The following is a 17,099-nucleotide window of genomic DNA, read 5'->3' on the forward strand; positions in this document are numbered from 1 at the left end:
TGTGTTTTAGAGCAGTGGAGTGTCACAAGTAAACGCAAAATATTATCACTGTTAGCAAAAACCACCTAAAGTAACTGGACTTCAGTCCCAATCATGTTGTAGCTGACCATCACTTGACAGCTGATTAAATTAGATCACAGATCTACATCATGGCAGAATTTAAAAATCATGACGGAAAAGAAATCCAGAAAGTGACTGAGCAAGAAAACAAGAGGAAGTCTTTTACAATGTCATACAATAGCCTAACGTCCTTGACGGCAGGGAGACCCTCTGAGCTACAACTTATCTAAATTTCTTTGGGCCACTTTAAACGTAATTTTCATTGTAAGCCCGTATCATAAACTTGTTTCTTCTGGATTTAGTTACATTTTTTTTTACAGTAATACTGAAGCAATCCTAAATATTCAATTGGTCAGCTTTTCAGAACAATACTTTCAGATAATGCATATATTTGAGAATTTTGCTTTCTGACACTGCAGAAGCAAAAGAAAAAAGAATTAAAAGCTACAATTTAAATTTCTTTGCATAAATTATTCTAATTTCAAATCCACTAGAATTTGTTTGATTTTTAGGGCCCGAGCACTTAAGGTGCGAGGAGCCTATTGTATCTGTGGTGTTTATTAATTATGTTTTAGCAACTTTGATTTAACAGCAGCATTCTGTAAAAATATCTTTACAATTTTATTGTGGTCATGTAATTAATTAATGTGAAAAACATTAAAAGTGTAACGTTCCATCTTAGAAATACTTTGGGTTTACAAAACTTCGGACTATAGCACCACGAAGGTCCTCTTAAGGGACAAAAAATTACATCCTATTGTCTAAGGCAAAACATCTGTAGCACGACCAGATGGAATAAGAAATGCTTACAGATTACATGTCCACTCACCCTCCTGGAAACGGTCAATGAGAAAGAGTCACTCCTTGGAGACAGGAGGTCACAGCAGTTCATGTCTCCTCCGTCAGCGCTGCTGCCCAGAGTGGTGATGCTGATGGCGGCAGGGATCACCAGGGCTGGAGGTCTCTCTGATCTCTGGAGAGTTGCTGCTGGCCGACGGGACTGAAAGTAAGAAACACGGCAGCGTGTCTGTGCAGTGGTGCAGTGCAGTACAATGACAATTGACAATGTATATGTGTATATATATATATATATATATAGCCACATATTTTCAACAAGGTCCTAAATCATATTTTTTTGCCCTTCAGGCATCTATTTGTAACTTCTGTGCTTTTATTTTGGCGGTCTTTCGGTTTCCTGCAGACTCTTATTTTGGCGTTTGTTTTCCGAGTTAAACAGGAAGCAGCAGTTAAAATTGGCACCGTGCTAGGATTGCCATGGCAACTCTTTGTAAAAGCAGGCTGGTTAACAGTGCAGACACTCATTTTTACCAGAGAAAAACACTTTTTCTTACCTGTTGATTCCCCAGCAGAGGCATCGCTTGTATATGTATATGTATTGTATGTATATTTCATATTTGTTTTAACTAAGTGAACTTATAAGTCTTTCGAATGTTGATATTTATGTTATAAAAACGAAGTTAGAAGACTAAAAATAACGTAGAATTGATGGATAATATGGATGCTATTTTTGGTCCATGGAAATGTTAGTTAGATTTATATAGCTGTAACTACTAGGTGGTTTAACTGATTACATTATTTGTTGTTTTTCTCCCAGTTTCACTCTCTTCATTTCTCTTTATCCTTTAAATGAGGATTCAGTACAACGTGAAGAGTGAAAATAAATCTACAAAAAATAATTCCCGGCATTCTTCATGTCCATGAATATAAGAGAGTTTAGCTGACTGTCTAGTTGACGTTAACACACCTCAGCGAGGTCAGTAGCCTACAGTGAAAAAGCGTAATTCAGCTGAAGTTTCAACATCCATAGAAGCAAGTAGGAAATCAAAAGAAAAATGGAATCAAGGGCTAATAATGCATCTGCGCATACAAGAACATCGAAGAGCTCTCTCTCCTCAGAATCGAGCGCAGCAGTAAAGGCACGGGCTAAAGCCGAAGCAGCGAAAGCACGAGCTTCATTTGCAAACATGGAAGCGAAGCTCAAAGTAGAAAAGGCAGAAAAGGAAGCAGAGGTACAATTAGGAAAAGCAAAGTCGGAAGCTGAACTGAGTGCACTCGCACTTCAAAGAGAGGCAGCTGCAGCTATCGCCCAGGCTGAGGCTTTAGAAGCAGCTGAAGAGGTAGACCTGGAAGGCTCGATTGAAATCGATCCATCTCAAGATGATTTCCAAAACCAAATTGCAGCACGCACTGACGCATATGTTCAGAACCAAGCTGAGCTTCATGCACCACCGACTCGGGCGTCTGTCCATGCAACACCACCTCAGACAGCATTATCAGACTCAAGCTATGTCACATGGGATTCTCCATCACAGCACAACGCAGAGTTGCACACAGGGCATGAAGAGGACGAGACTCCTAACAGACCATCTGGCCACAATGCAGCACAACGACAGCCATTCGTCAGCAACCAAGCTAGATTCAGAAATGTAACGCACATCAGCACTCCACACAATGGAACTCATAGAGATAGGGAAAGACGTGATGGACATTACACAACATTCTACAGAGACAGTGGTCAGCATACAACAGCTGCTAGGGACAGCAGAAACATCACAAAACCCATGATGACACATCATCCACGCAAAACACCACTCAAGGAGACAGCTCCATCATACGTATCTGTGTACGCTCCACCCACAGCGAGCGTGACACCTGAAACGGAACACCTGGCACGATACCTGGCTCGTCATGATTTAGTGAGTACAAGTCTCTACCAATTCGACGATAGACCAGAAAACTATCTGTCGTGGCAGTCATCATTCAGTAATGCTACTACAGGCTTAGGACTCACATCCAGTGAAATGTTAGATCTGCTGATAAAGTGGCTCGGCTCAGAGTCTGTTAAGCACATCAAAAGGATTTGCTCTATGCATGTTGGGAACCCAAATGTAGCACTGAAAAAGGCCTGGGACCGCCTCCAAGAGTGCTACGCTGCACCTGAGGTAATGGAGAGGTCTCTGTTTAACAGACTGGATGAATTCCCAAGAATAACAGCCAAAGATTATGGGAAGCTGAGGTACCTAGACAATCTTCTTATGGAACGCCAGGGTGCCAGAGAAGAAGGTTACCTCACAGGATTGATCTACCTGGACACTGCCAGAGGCATTGGGCCCATTGTGGAGAAACTCTATCACGAGCTACAGGATAAATGGCTCACAGTCAGCTCAAGATTTAAAGAAGAAAACAACGGTTACTTCCCTCCATTCGATTACTTTGCTGATTTCATCTGTCGCGAAGCACGTCGAAGGAATGACCCCAGCTTTCTCCTTCCATGCAGCGGCAGCAACAGCTTGAAATTAGATAAAGCAGTCTTGAACAATTATGGAAGAAAAATAGCTGTTCACAAGACAGCTATCTTTTCAGGTGAAGACCCACCTGCAAACTCACCTGAGGCAAAGCCTGATGGGTTGGAGCCAAACATTAGCTGTAACTAATGTTCATGAAAACTAGTTGGTTTAACTGATTACATAATTTGTTGTTTTTCTCCTAGTTTCACTCTCTTCATCTCTCTTTATCATTTAAATGAGGATTCAGTACAATGTGAAGAGTGAAAATAAATCTACAAAAAGAATTCCCGGCATTCTTCAATTGAAACTTAAATATCGCAAAAATCGTAATAATTAGCATGATGAGGTTGTGTGGTCCTTTAGTGCCAATGGGGCCAAGTGTTTGTAAATTGGAACGATGTCTCTACAATACAGTTCGGCCGAGCAATAAGTGTCCGAATTTTCGCCTTTTTTTTTGCTTTTTGGCATCTAGCGTTAACACGGTAACACGTTTGACTGAGAAAAGTAATGCCCATCAAGGCACGATGGAGACGCATCCTACGATATATGCCATGCATGGGTGCACATTGCGGTCCGGACAGCATTAACAGATGGTTTATTCACATGCTCCCCCATACAAATGCATAGGTTTTTGATGCCATGATAACAACCAGGGTGCGATTTGCCGGTGGGGATGGTGGGGATTTCCCCCCCCTCTGGTTTACATGTCCTACCCTCTGCTGAATTATTTTTATCCTCGTGGGGACAAAATGTACCCCCCGACCCAAAGTATTTTCACCATTACATCGTAACTATTAACAAGTAATAACAACCAAAATACAGAGAGGCCGTGTTCATTCTGCTTGTGTTGTGATTTTGATACCGGGAGCGAGTCAGAGGCATCGCGACCACAGAAAGCAGTTTTATTTTGAAAACCAACCGGATCTTCTTGCATTCCAAAAGTCCGACTTCTGGCCCGCCAAAATAAAAGATACAGTCAGTCAAATTAATGAAAAAATTAAAAGAATCCAGAGCAGCATATCCTCATATTTTACAGGATCACAACCAAAAATCCAGAAAAAACATGCGACAGAAGATGAAACAAGATCTGACATTGCTGATCGGATGGTGGACAGCAGCATCTCCCCAGCTGAGGAGAGCTCTCATGTTTTCTGTTAAACTGATATAGAGAAAGAATTAAAAAAATATTAATTTTGTTTATTTATTTTTATTTGGCACATTTAAAAACAATATTAGTAGAAAATACTTCTGCAAATGCAGTGGTTCAGTTCATGTTCAAAATAGGCCTACCGCCTACGTTATGTAAGGTTTACACAAGAAACAAGTTTTCATATAGCCTATGCTGTTGGTCCGCTGTTGTGTGGTAATTTTTCTGAATAAAAATATTTCTCAAAATTATCCCCACCTCTGTTTTTTTCACAAATCGCACCCTAACAACAACACACCATAAGATAGAATGGGACAATTTGGCTTCAATATCTCAAAAGCTGGAAATGACATCGTAATGAGACCTCAGTATGTTGTAGTCCACAGCAACCCGAATCTTTTAAGGTTGGATCAAAGTCTGTACGATATTGCGTTGCAACGCAACAAGCGTCCAAAGTTCCGTTAGCATCAAAATGAGCATAGTGGAATATCTCAAAAACCCTAATAGCTAGCATGATAAGACTAAAATATGTTGTAGTACAACGTGTCCCAGGTTTTTCAATGTTGTAATGATGTCTGTACGATAAACCGTTGCTTAGCAACAAGCGTCCAAAATAAAATGGAAATCTTTTTTTAAATTGAAAGTTAAATATCGCAAAAACCGTAATAAGCAAGCATGATGAAGTTGTACGGTCCTTTAGTGCCAATCGGGCCAAGTGTTTGAACGTTTGAACTATGCCTCTACGATAAAGTTCGGCCGAGCGATAAGCGTCCGAATTTTTGCCGTTTTTTTTTTGCTTTTTGTCATCTAGCGTTGCCACGGTAATATTTTTGACTGAGAAAAGTAATGCCCATTGAGGCACGATGGAGACGCATCCAACGATGTATGCCATGCATGGGTGCATGTTCGGGCCGCATTAACGGACGAAAAAAATGTGCGGAATAATAAAAAAAGGGAAACCTTTTCTGTATACTATTATATCGCCTTCATTTTCATGTTTTTCCACGTTTTTCCGAGCGTGCTTTATTTTTGGCGGGGTTTTTTTTTTCCACATCAGAGCGGGGTCATGCTGTTCACCCGCTGGTGAGCAGTGGGACTTTTGCGACTTTAGCTTTGTTAGCAAAATGCTAGCAACATTGCCCTTTGGGCCATTCTGGACGATTGCAATATGGTCATGCCACTACTTGGCATGCCCATAATGATCCAGTAGTGTTTATAGACCTACATCCAATATTCCTATATTTGTACATTTTTTTTATATAAAACTGTTAAAAATGTCTTTGTTAACTCTTTGTACAAGTTTTGGTAAATCATTTTGGTCAGGATTTAGATGGCACAGAAACAGTATTAGAGAATTACCAACCATCCGCTCATGATCTCAGACTGTGAGCTTGTGTCTCTACTTGTCCTGTTAGATCTCAGTGTAATTTTTGATATTATTGATCAAAACAATTTGTGACAGAAGCTTGAATATTTTATTATATGAGAGAAACCGCACCCACCGTTTAATAGATCCCAGTTTGTTCATGTCAACAGGGAGTGTGTCTGTTTGACTGGAGCATTACTTTACCATCTGCTGTTGTCAGAAACCGTGGAGACCAAGACTTCAAATTTACACAAGGAAAACTCATTTTTAGTTCACTTTGTTAATGATGATGATGTCAACATTGTTAAGATTGGACTACGATGATTCCTTATTTTTGTGTGTCCTAAAAGTCTCCAGGTGATTTGAATTCATGCATAAAAGGGTTTTTATGAAGAAAAGATTCTATTTCTCCAAATTTAGGTTCTCTTGACTGTTTCTTTTTTTTGACCTGTGCATGTAGATGCATGTTGAAATAACAAATAGTTTGTTTTTATACTTATTCTTTGTAAAGAATAATACATTTTGACAGAATGAAGCAGATTTACACACTGTGGAAATAGAGATGAGACTTTTTCTCTTAAAAGTCAAAAAGGATCAGAGAGATAAAAGAGGAGCTGAAGGCCATTTTGCCAAACAAACTGGGACGTTGTCTGTTTGTCACCCTGTACAAACAGTTCAGGCTTCAACTAAATGCAGACAAAAAAACAGGATAGAGAAATAAAATAAAATAATACACTTTTCTTTTTCACCTCATACTTCCATATGATCCCAGCATAGCACTTTGCTCTCAGACTGCAGGCTTCCTCATGGTTCCTGCAGTTTTCTGAAGAACGGAAGACAGAGCCTGTAGTGATCCGGTGCCTCTCTTGCGCAGATGCCTCTCAGTTTGGATTCAGGAGACAGAAACCCTCTCTACTTTTAAGACTAGGCTACAAACTTTCCCTTCCACTAAATCACTTCCCAGGGTTATCGTTCTCTCTCCCTGTCCTCTGACCTCAGACTGGTAAAGGCAGATGACCCCCCTCCCTGAGTCTGGTTGTGCTGGAGGTCTCTCCATTTTTGAGTTCTGCCAACGGCGTGGTTAAATTGTTGGGTTTCTTTCAGTAAAACGCCCCAACATGACTTTTTTCTTTGTGACTTGGCACTATATGAATGAAATTAACATGGGCTGATAGTCAAGTGAGCCTAAGTCATGAGCTGGAAGTCTGATCCAGAGCTCTGTTTGCAAACACCACAGGGACTTTCAGAAGTCTGCACAGTTCTACTTTGGCGGGTGTCTGAATCTGAAAACTGAATGCATTTGTACCCATCAGTATGAACACCTCCTCCCTCGTTTTCATATTTGAATCTTGTTTGTTTCCATTTCATTACACACAAACTAAAAGTGTAAACCAAAGTCTGTGATGGGAAACAGACTTGAAAACAATATTTAAACTAATTCAATGTGACTATATTCAGTGTGACATCATTGTGCTTCCATTATTCACCATGACGTGATGCAACTCTGAGGTGGAGCTGAAGTGGAAAAAGCCAACCTCTCCTACCTGCTGTATGGCACAAAGATGATGGAACAACACCGAGACAAACAAGCCTCCACACAACACAAAGCAGCAGCTATCACTTCCAATCTTCACTCACGTCCCTCAGACAGCTCCCACATTACCATATGAGAGAGTTTACGACTCAACAAAATGTCCGCCTCCTTCACCTTTATCTGTGGCAAAGGCAGCATGCCGGCTGCCGAGCCTGTTCGCTACAATTACACCTCAGTCGGCAACAGACACCAGCAGTCGTAGTTTAACATCTCGCAGAACCATTATTGTCCTTTAAGTGGCGGGGACTGCAGTCCCAGGAGGGCTAATTATACTTCACACACATTCAGAACCACACGTTGTCACTGATAAAACACGTCACACCGATCGTTTTGATTTCAGCTAATTATTTTCAGGACTACATGAATGTTACTGTAAACAGTAATGACACTACTTTGCACTTAAAACACGCCTCTCATTTCAGACTGAATCCTCACATTGAGGCCTCAGGTTCCCAGAGTTTTGAGTGCTGGGTTGTGCAGCCAGCATACAGGGCAGCAGAGGTTCAGTGCTGTTACATCTGGCTGTTTAATCAGGAGATGCTGCATGTGGTGAAACCTGCAGCAATAATTAAAAACAACAACAATCACGGAGCATCGGTGATGATCTAGAGCCAGGACGCAAGTTTCCGCGCAGGTGCCTGTTACCTGAGCTCTCTAGAACTATACCTTTGCTTGAGTTTTGGGTCTAATTACTTTGAAAACATACAATCACACTGGTCAGCAACAATACTCAGGTCGGCTGTGGCGTTGACACGATGCTCAGTTGGTACTAACAAAGTGTGCCAGGAAAATATCCCCCACACCATTACACCACCACCATCAGCCTGAACCGTTGATACAAGGCAGGATGGATCCATGCTTTCGTGTTGTTGACGCCAAATTCTGACCCTACCATCCGAATGTTGCAGCAGAAATCAGACTCATCAGACCAGGCAACGTTTTTCCAATCTACTGTTGTCCAGTTTTGGTGAGCCTGTGCGAATTGTAGCCTTTCCTGTTCTTAGCTGACAAGAGTCACACCCGGTGTGGTCTTCTACTCTGTAGCCCATCCGCCTCAAGGTTCCACGTGTTATGGGTTCAGAGATGCTGTTCTGCAGGCCTTGGTTGTAACGAGTGGTTATTTGAGTTACTGTTGCCTTTCTATCAGCTCGAACCAGTCTGGCCATTCTCCTCTGACTTGCGGCCTTAACAAGGCATTTGCTTCCACAGAACTGCCGCTCACTGGATATTTTCTCTTTTCGGACAATTCTCTGCAAACCTTAGAGATAGTTGTGTGTGAAAATCCCGGTAGATCAGCTTTTTCTGAAATACTCAGACCAGCCCATCTGGCACCAACAACCATGACACCTTCAAAGTCACTTAAATCACCTTTCTTCACCATTCTGATGCTGGGTTTAGAAATTTGCGTTAACGAGCAGTTGGACAGGTGTACCTAACAAAGGGACTGGTGAGTGTATAACACAATTTTTGAAACAGAGATGAAGATCCTGGGGGATGGGGATCTTGAACATTTCATCCATTTGTGTTATTGGTTCCTGGAAAATATTCTTACTGATCAAATCCAACAGCTCATCCTTACTATTTGTCATGCATAGAGGACAAAGATAAGATATTGTTTCGTGAAATATAAAATAGTTTAGGTGTTATTACAAGAGGCTGTTGTTTACTTTAAATAGAGAATCACAGAAGATCATGTTGATGGACAGTTCTCATTAAAGAGCAGTCCTTCCCAGACTATTTGGAAAGTAGTCTTGGAAAGACGATAAAAATACAGTACATAAGAAACTCTATGTGTACAGTAGGTCACATCATTAGTTTACATCATAGTTTATTACCCTGCATACAAAACAAGAATTGTAAGAATCCCAATACTGGATGCTGTGAAGAGTCAGCAATGAGGCTTGATAGTCATATTTTTGGTACATCAGCTAACCATACTGAACTACCCAGAACTGAAAAAAAAAAAAAAATATTCTCATTAAATTATGGAATCATTTTTCAAAATGTTTCAAAATATGCCTATTTGTGGAAAGAATATGTAGTATTGGAGTTAAATAAAAGCTTGTTATTTATTTTCTTCCTAATTGTCCTTGTGGTCAAGAAACCCCAACACAAAAATGGTTTGGCCGCTGATCAAAATTTGATGTTATCATTTAATTCAACCATTAGAAAGGTCAAAATGTCCGGTCAGCACAAGTGCGGTGCTCAGAAAAGAAGAGAAAAGAGAAGAAGAGAAGAAGAGAAGAAGAAAATAGAGGCCTCATAGATTCTCTACACAAATATTTTAAAAAGGGTGGTGACGGTGAAGCTGGAATTAATAAAGTCAGCGTAGAGCAAGGTAAGAAACAGTGCAGCCAACGTTTACCAACCTTGTAACTTAACCTAACTGGCTAGCTCTAATGTTAACGTCCATTAGCTTGTATACAAACCTGAAGAGCAGAGGGAGAGGAGAGGAAGAGGGAGAAGAGGAGATCCGGGCGCAGGGGGGCCCATCTTAGATTATTTTGTCCGGGGCCCCGGCAAGACTGTCAGCTGGCCTGGATGTGACCGTTCCTTGCGACAGTCATGTCACAGTATAGTGGCATAATCCAAAGATTAAAAATTGGACCAAGAAAACTAATATAAACAAGGGGCAGTATAGATGAGTTGGTCTACTATTGCGTAAGAAATGAGAAAACACACATTGCTTCCTCGTCCATTCTGTGCTGTCAATTCAACACCATATGTATTGCAAATCAAATTCAGAATCTGTAATCAAGAAAAAACAAATCTCTGAATGTTTTTAATAGACACGACTCACAGGAAACACCGACTTGGGAATTAGAATGAAGATAAAAGTTTATTTGTGATAACAGTCCAAGTTCAGAAACCAAATAACCCCTCCTATACTGTCCAGAATAATCCAGAGAGCCTAGTCCATTACTCGAAATCCAAATCCAATGTCCGTGCCCAATAACCACTAGAGTCGTCCAGGGATGCAGAACTAGAGAGGGAGAAGCAGAGACTAATCCAATAAGCCAGTCCAGGAGTCAAAAACCTGAAAATCCAATGAAGGCCAAGCAGACAAATCCAATGAAGGCCAAGCAGATAAATCCAGAGAGGCTAAACAAAAGACGAGGTCAGGAGAAACAGGACTGCATCACTGGAATCAGGCAAGTCACAAGACAATCAGAGCGGGATACAAACAGGCTTAGTTAGCTGAAGATCTGGCAACAGAGTAGAAGAGCGCAGAAGTTGAGTATCCATGTGCTGTTAATCTGCAATCAGAAGCATAGGTGAGGTTTCATTCAGTTGACACTCGGAAAAGACAGCTCTGACCGTGATATTTACTCCAGACCCTCACTTGAGTCTACAGAGGGCACAGAAAGCATCCTCACCAGGGGTATCACAGTATGGTACGGAAACATCACTCTGGCGGAGAGGAAAACGGGTCATCAAGACTCCAGAGACAGTCATTGGATCTGACTTACCCTCCATGGACTCCATACCCCCAGGGCTGTACGAGGAAAACACAGTGTATCCTCAAGGACAAACACCAGCACACACCCTGTTCAAATGGGGGGAGTCAAGCTATAACCTGAGCGTCAGACCCTATAAGGCTTTCACAGAAGCTTCTTCCCAGCCACTGTCAGGCTGGTGGCACAGGACATCAAGGAGGGATGGAAACATCTCGCCCGCCACTGACACTATCTGTCCCCTCCCACACACACATGTAATACAACCACCCCCTCACAACGTGCAATACTTACAAAAGCAAAAGTAAAATGTGCAATAGGTTGTAAAATGTGCAATACGTTTCTCATCTACCTCTTAAATTACCTTTACCAGACATTTAACGTACAAGAATTCCATTGTACCTGTACTGTCTAGTGCCTGTGCAAATGGTAATAAAACTCTATTCTATCCTTTTCTATTCTATCAAAATGTTTAATGAAACCAACATCAGTACAAAAAGAAATGTTCCACAGTCAATCAGATTGAATTCCTTTGCAGTCCATAAACTCTCTCCAACAGCAGAAAGCCTTGTCGATATTTACCCTGGTTTTAGCTCTGTTTTCATCTGCTCTTTTTTTCACTTCTGAACTAGGTGTTTTTTCTTGTGACAGATGGTTGTTGTGGTAACAAACTTCTCTTCCCCAGAGCTTCAGCCATCCTTGCTGTTTCTAGGTGTGTTTCCATTAGCGACGTCCAGGGTAAACCTGCCAGACAGGAACCTCTAACAGCGCTGACTTCCTCACCAGCCCCTTCAGCTGGCGTGTCTCAATTACACTGTAGCCCCACACAAGAACCATTGACCGAACAAACACTACAGCTGACCACATGATAGTAATGTAGTGTGTGGCAAAAATGAAGAATGTAGCAAAAGAATAAACAAAGAAAGAGGAGAAGGTAGTGATTAAGATTTAAAATAAAATTCCCCAGTGGACATTTTCATTGGTGGAATACGCCAACCAGGCCTGAACAACTCGTTGGCCCAGCTATCGTTTTTTCTCGCATCAACATGTTTCGGTTCCAAATGATTTAAATGAGTTGTGTTCATGTGATTTATGTTCACATGAGAAGGTTGAACTGATCAGCAGAGACCCCTCACCAGCTGGTTCCTGAAGGCCAACCTGACTACCTCTCCTACTACAGGAAAGTTTTTGCCCTGTTAAGGTTCCTGAAGGCCACTTGTTCAAGTCCATCCCTGGTAATGGTGTGTGACTCCCAATCACTAATCAGTGTGAACACCATATTGACTTCAAGACTGTTATGGCCCTTTTGCACTAGTCCCGCTTCACCTCGGTTCTACCCGCCACAGCCCCGTCTTGCCCTTTTGCACTAGGGCTGAGACGGGTAGAGCCGCTCCAAGCCGATACTATTTCTGTAACCATTCGAGCGAGGTTCTATCCGGGCTGAGCCGGGACTATTTCTGAGGTCACCACCCTCCTCGCCACCGATTGGTCGGGGTGCGGGGCCGTCATCAAACTACAGGCCCCTGATTGGTCGGGGGACAGGGCCGTCAAACGTTTGAATCAGGAAGCGGGAGTCAGCGCGAGAGCAACCCACGGCTCGCAGCAATTTTATTATAAAGCGCAAAACGTCTGTTTGGTGATCCAACTCTGAGGTGCAGATGTTCATAAACCTGGTGGCTGAGGAGAGACTTAAAAAAGGGATGTAGACGGGCTGTTTTACTCTCAGCCGCTCGTGGCTCCAGCTGATTTCTCATCAGCGCCGACATGAACAAAGCGGTTGCGCAATCGAGTACGTCACAGCAGCTTCACCCCAACCCCCCCACTTCTCCCCTGGCTGTGGAAAAGCAAACGGGGACAAACGGGTAGAGGCGGGTAGAGGCGGGTAGAGGCGGGTAGAGGCGTGACGAGCCGAGTCGGGCTCAGTAAGTCCTAGTGCAAAAGTGCCATTAGTCACACAACAGCAAGTCATGCAGTCTGGACACAACAGCAATCTGATATTTATGGAAGTAGTCTAAAGCTCTTTAGAGAGCCAATTTGACCAAACAGAGAATTTCTTTTTAACTATGAAATTTGCAAAATTGTTCTGTGGGAATCCCAGAATAAAAGCTACAAAGGAAGACATTTCCCCTTTAAATCACTGCAATGAAGTCAACTGTGTGATAAACATCTAAGCATAACCTGACTAAGCTTTGTTTCTCCACTGATCACTATCAGCAATGTGAAGATCAATAACCTCTGTGCAGCTCTAGTTTAAGGCACAGTTTTCTCTGCAGGTTCCAGTCTTTTTACCTATCCTAAAATAGTAACTTGGGGGCAGTACCAACTCGACTGGCAACAAGTTCAAGTACGCCCACAAACCGTGCAACTTCTTTGTGTCATCATGTTGTCATGAGGCTTCCATGTTACTCACTACCGCCGCACATGGCAAAGATTAGTATTACAAGACCGGAAGGACCAAAGCACGTTATTTATTCTAACTCCATAGATATCTCAGCAGAAACTGAAGAATGTACAGAAAATGACACCGTACCCAAGTATTATTTCCGTCGTTTTTGCAACACATCTAACTTGTCATTTTACTGACATGACTGCACCCATGTCTTCTCTTTCTTTTACTGTTTTTAGGATATTGTGAGATAAATCATCCTAGAATCTTACGCATTGCGCCTTTATCATGAAAACGTAGCTTGGCAGGCAAAGCACCCTGGTGAAAAACTAGTGTTTCACAGTACACTATAGCCTACAGTGTTTTGTAACATACCGTGAGAATTCACCATTTATAGTCTCATATCCTCTGAGGCTTTTTTTTTGACATAAGTGTGCTGCTTGATCTAGTCTCCAACAGAATATTTTATGACAGGTAGGTAATTCTGCAGGTGAGTTAAGGAGGGTGGAGGTGGGTAGAGGGGCTGGGCCTATTGTCTAACCTGGGATTGTGATGTGCTTATTCACTCAAAACCTGAATGGCTTACAAAAACAAGTAGAATCAAATGGTTTCCCATCTGACTTTTTTTTCACGAGTTTATGCAGCTGCCCTTGTTAAACTAGCTGTGAGCACTGTTTCCGAGGCAGACCAAGTTACAGGTTTCATCTGTTGGACAAACAGCACGAAAAGAAAGAGACTGTATTTTTGGTAGAGCTTCAGATAAATCATCAATAATAAACTGCGCAGAAACACTAGAATGAACATCAGTGTAAAAAGAAAGAAATCCATCTAACAGACAGCAAATCTGACAACATGACCCTACACACTGGCTGGTTAATGTTTTTGTCAAAATGCATATTTCTAAAGACACTTTTGACCCTTTATTTAATAGTAAATATAGTAATAGTAAATAGTAATAAAAATATAATTAACAGGAAAGGTGGAGTAATTATAAGAGATTATGTGGTTAAACAGGCCATCATTCTGAGGACTTAAACCACTACCAGGGCAAAGACTCGGAGAACTTTAGCCACAGAGAACAGATGCTTAGACTAACAAAGTGGAATAACAAAAAGGGCTAACATGACCACAATATCTCCAGTTTGCTTGCAACTCACACTGCAGCCTGTCTTACACGCCACCTGTCAGCCTGTGCACTTCTTATCACTGTTTCAATCAGAGTGATGGAAACTGCAACTGTCGCCACTGCAGATGTGTGGTATAAACAGTAACCACAATATTTATGAGTAATTATCCTGCAGGGTGGCTGCAAAATTCACAAGTGATGATGAGTCGCATGGCTTTGCATCGATTCACAGTCTGTTCTATTTATTTTATTATGTCGGGCTGAATTCTCAGTCTGAATTCCCCCCTCGGCACAGATTAGAAATGATTTAAACGTTTTAAATACAGACTCATGGGGCGTGTGTGACGACCTCTCCAATAATCAACTGCTTTCAGTGTATTCTTTATTATTTCACTGTGCCTGCAGCAGCAATAGCAGTATGGTGAAGGCTAACATCAGTGGAAGATGGAGGGTTAACTTTGATAAGGTGCTGAGTCTCCCCCTCCCTGCCTCATTCCCCATGCAGCAGGCAGCGGATCCCCAGTGAACATTCAGGCCTGTAAATTGTTTATCAGACACTAATGCATGAGCCTAATCCTATTTGCATTCATATTAGTTCCCCGTATCACCATCTGAAGGACTTATTTGAATTCTTCTGAGGGGTAAATAACTTTATGCATGATATCAGTATCTTCATAATTCACATCACTAAAGTCAATTTGGTTGATGTGCTCATGTGTGCCACAGTGCTTCAGAAGAAACTTATTTAGAGGTGCTTGAGATCAGTGAGCGGGGAGGTGCTATCACAGGCTCTCTCTCACCTCCCCCTCGGATGCAGAGAGCGCTCCACCACTTCCTTCCACTCACTCATCTCAGTGTCTGCCAGTAAGCTGCCCATCTACACAGCAGGGAGGAAAATGCTGTAGGTCTGTTCCTGGTCATGACCGGATTAAACTCCTGAAGGGCTACAAACCTGCTGTATTGCCTCTATGGGTCCTTCCCAATAAACATCAGTTTCACTCTTATTTCAAACAAAAATGTAGTGATTGTAAGTCTGTTATCTGAGAAAAAATCCTAATATCCCAAACCTTATTTTTTTATTTTTTTTGGGGGGGTACTAAAAAGTTTTTTTTTCTGCTTGGATGTTTATTTTTTATGTTTTCATTAAAAGCAGAAACATACATTCTCTTACCATCAATTTAAATTAAGTTAAAAAAAAATAAAGAATGAAGCAGTCTGACCATGCAAAGCATCCAACAGCCTATTAACAGTACAGTGAAACTGAGTGCTTTTCATTCTAATTTGAAATCAGTCATCCATTATCTATATCCACTTCTATCTGGAGACACTGAGGTCTGCTGGAGCCTATCCTGTGGGTGAAGGGCAGGGGCACATCCTGGCGGGGTCACCAGTCTATCACAAGAGACTGCCGTGTGAGTCTGTGTTGATATAGCCTAACATGCATGTTTTGGGACTGTGGCAGGAAGCCTGATTGCCCAGAAAAACTTACAGAGGAAAGAAAGAAAAGACAACATGCAAAGTTTTGAACAAGAACCTTCTAGCTGGGAGGTGACTGTGCTGTTACCCAGTTTGAGGTCTAAGTACAGGTGATTATGAAAGTAAGTAAGCGAAAGAGTCCACATGGCATATTGCTTAACTTTTGAATGTTCTTAACTTTGATGTACAGAGCATACATTTTAAAACCAGTGCTGTGTGAAAAAAGACTTTTCTAGGAAATCCCCTATTACTGGTTTGAGGTTTGAGCTTCTGGGGTCACGGTACTGTCAACTATCACTAGCTTAGGTGAGATTTAGAAATTAACCCCATGTTAAACCTTGCATGACATAGGATCGTCATGTGACGTCTTATCCCCCAATGTGGTTTAACTTGAAGATAACGTTTAGCCACTCAATTGACCCCATGTCAACCCTGTTGCTAGGTCGGACAAAACTGTCATCTCTCCGTCCACTCCCATTGTAAAAACAGGGTTTTACATTACTTTATTTTCAAATTAATGTACCACAGAAAATCAACAGCAACTAGATATAAATAAAAAGGAACACTTAAGGTACCGTGTAGTGAGTTTAAAAAATTTGGTTTACAGCGAAAAACGAGAGCTAATTCCAGCTTGGTGGAAGGGTGGCCGTCCACATAGCTTTATCCAAAGCAGACATTTTTCATAATTTACCATTGGTTTTTGGATAACATGTATTCCTTTGATTCTCTCTGGGTAGTGGGTGTCACTTTTACAAGTGACCCAAGCACACCGCTTAACCATTATAATATTAACAAATAAAATGCTTTTGCGGTAGCCTGCTGCCGAGCCAACGTTTTGGCAGCATGGATCGGATTTCTGCCAGTTTGAGGATAAAAAAATACGCTGCACCCTTACTACACTGTGTGCAATGCATCCCTAAGTGTTCCTTTTTTCTAATATAAAGTAGTTTTTTTTTAAATCCAGTGATTTAAATTTTGATACAAGGCAGGTAAAAACTATGCTTTTTCCATTGATGTGAACGAGAGAGACTATTTTGAGCTATTTTGCCATGTTGATAGCCTAGACCAGGGGTCGGCAACCCGCGGCTCTAGAGCCGCATGTGGCTCTTTAGCGCCGCCCTAGTGGCTCCCTGGAGCTATTTCAAAAATGTTTGACCTTTTTTTTCTTTTTTTTCTTCTTT

The 17,099-nt window shown here is 41.7% G+C and overlaps 1 protein-coding gene across 1 annotated transcript in view; it reads right to left on the reverse strand.

Moving 5' to 3' along the window:
* The window catches only part of LOC133444879 (uncharacterized), a 61,040-nt gene that overhangs the window by 21,656 nt on the left and 22,285 nt on the right, over positions 1-17,099 (reverse strand). Inside the window, exon 4 of the mRNA XM_061722774.1 lies at positions 890-1,060. Coding sequence (XP_061578758.1) covers positions 890-1,060 — 171 coding nt within the window. The remainder of the gene's footprint in view (positions 1-889; positions 1,061-17,099) is intronic.

The sequence above is a fragment of the Cololabis saira genome, chromosome 5 (genome assembly GCF_033807715.1).
Source record: "Cololabis saira isolate AMF1-May2022 chromosome 5, fColSai1.1, whole genome shotgun sequence".
In the NCBI taxonomy this organism is placed as follows: Eukaryota; Metazoa; Chordata; class Actinopteri; order Beloniformes; family Belonidae; genus Cololabis; species Cololabis saira.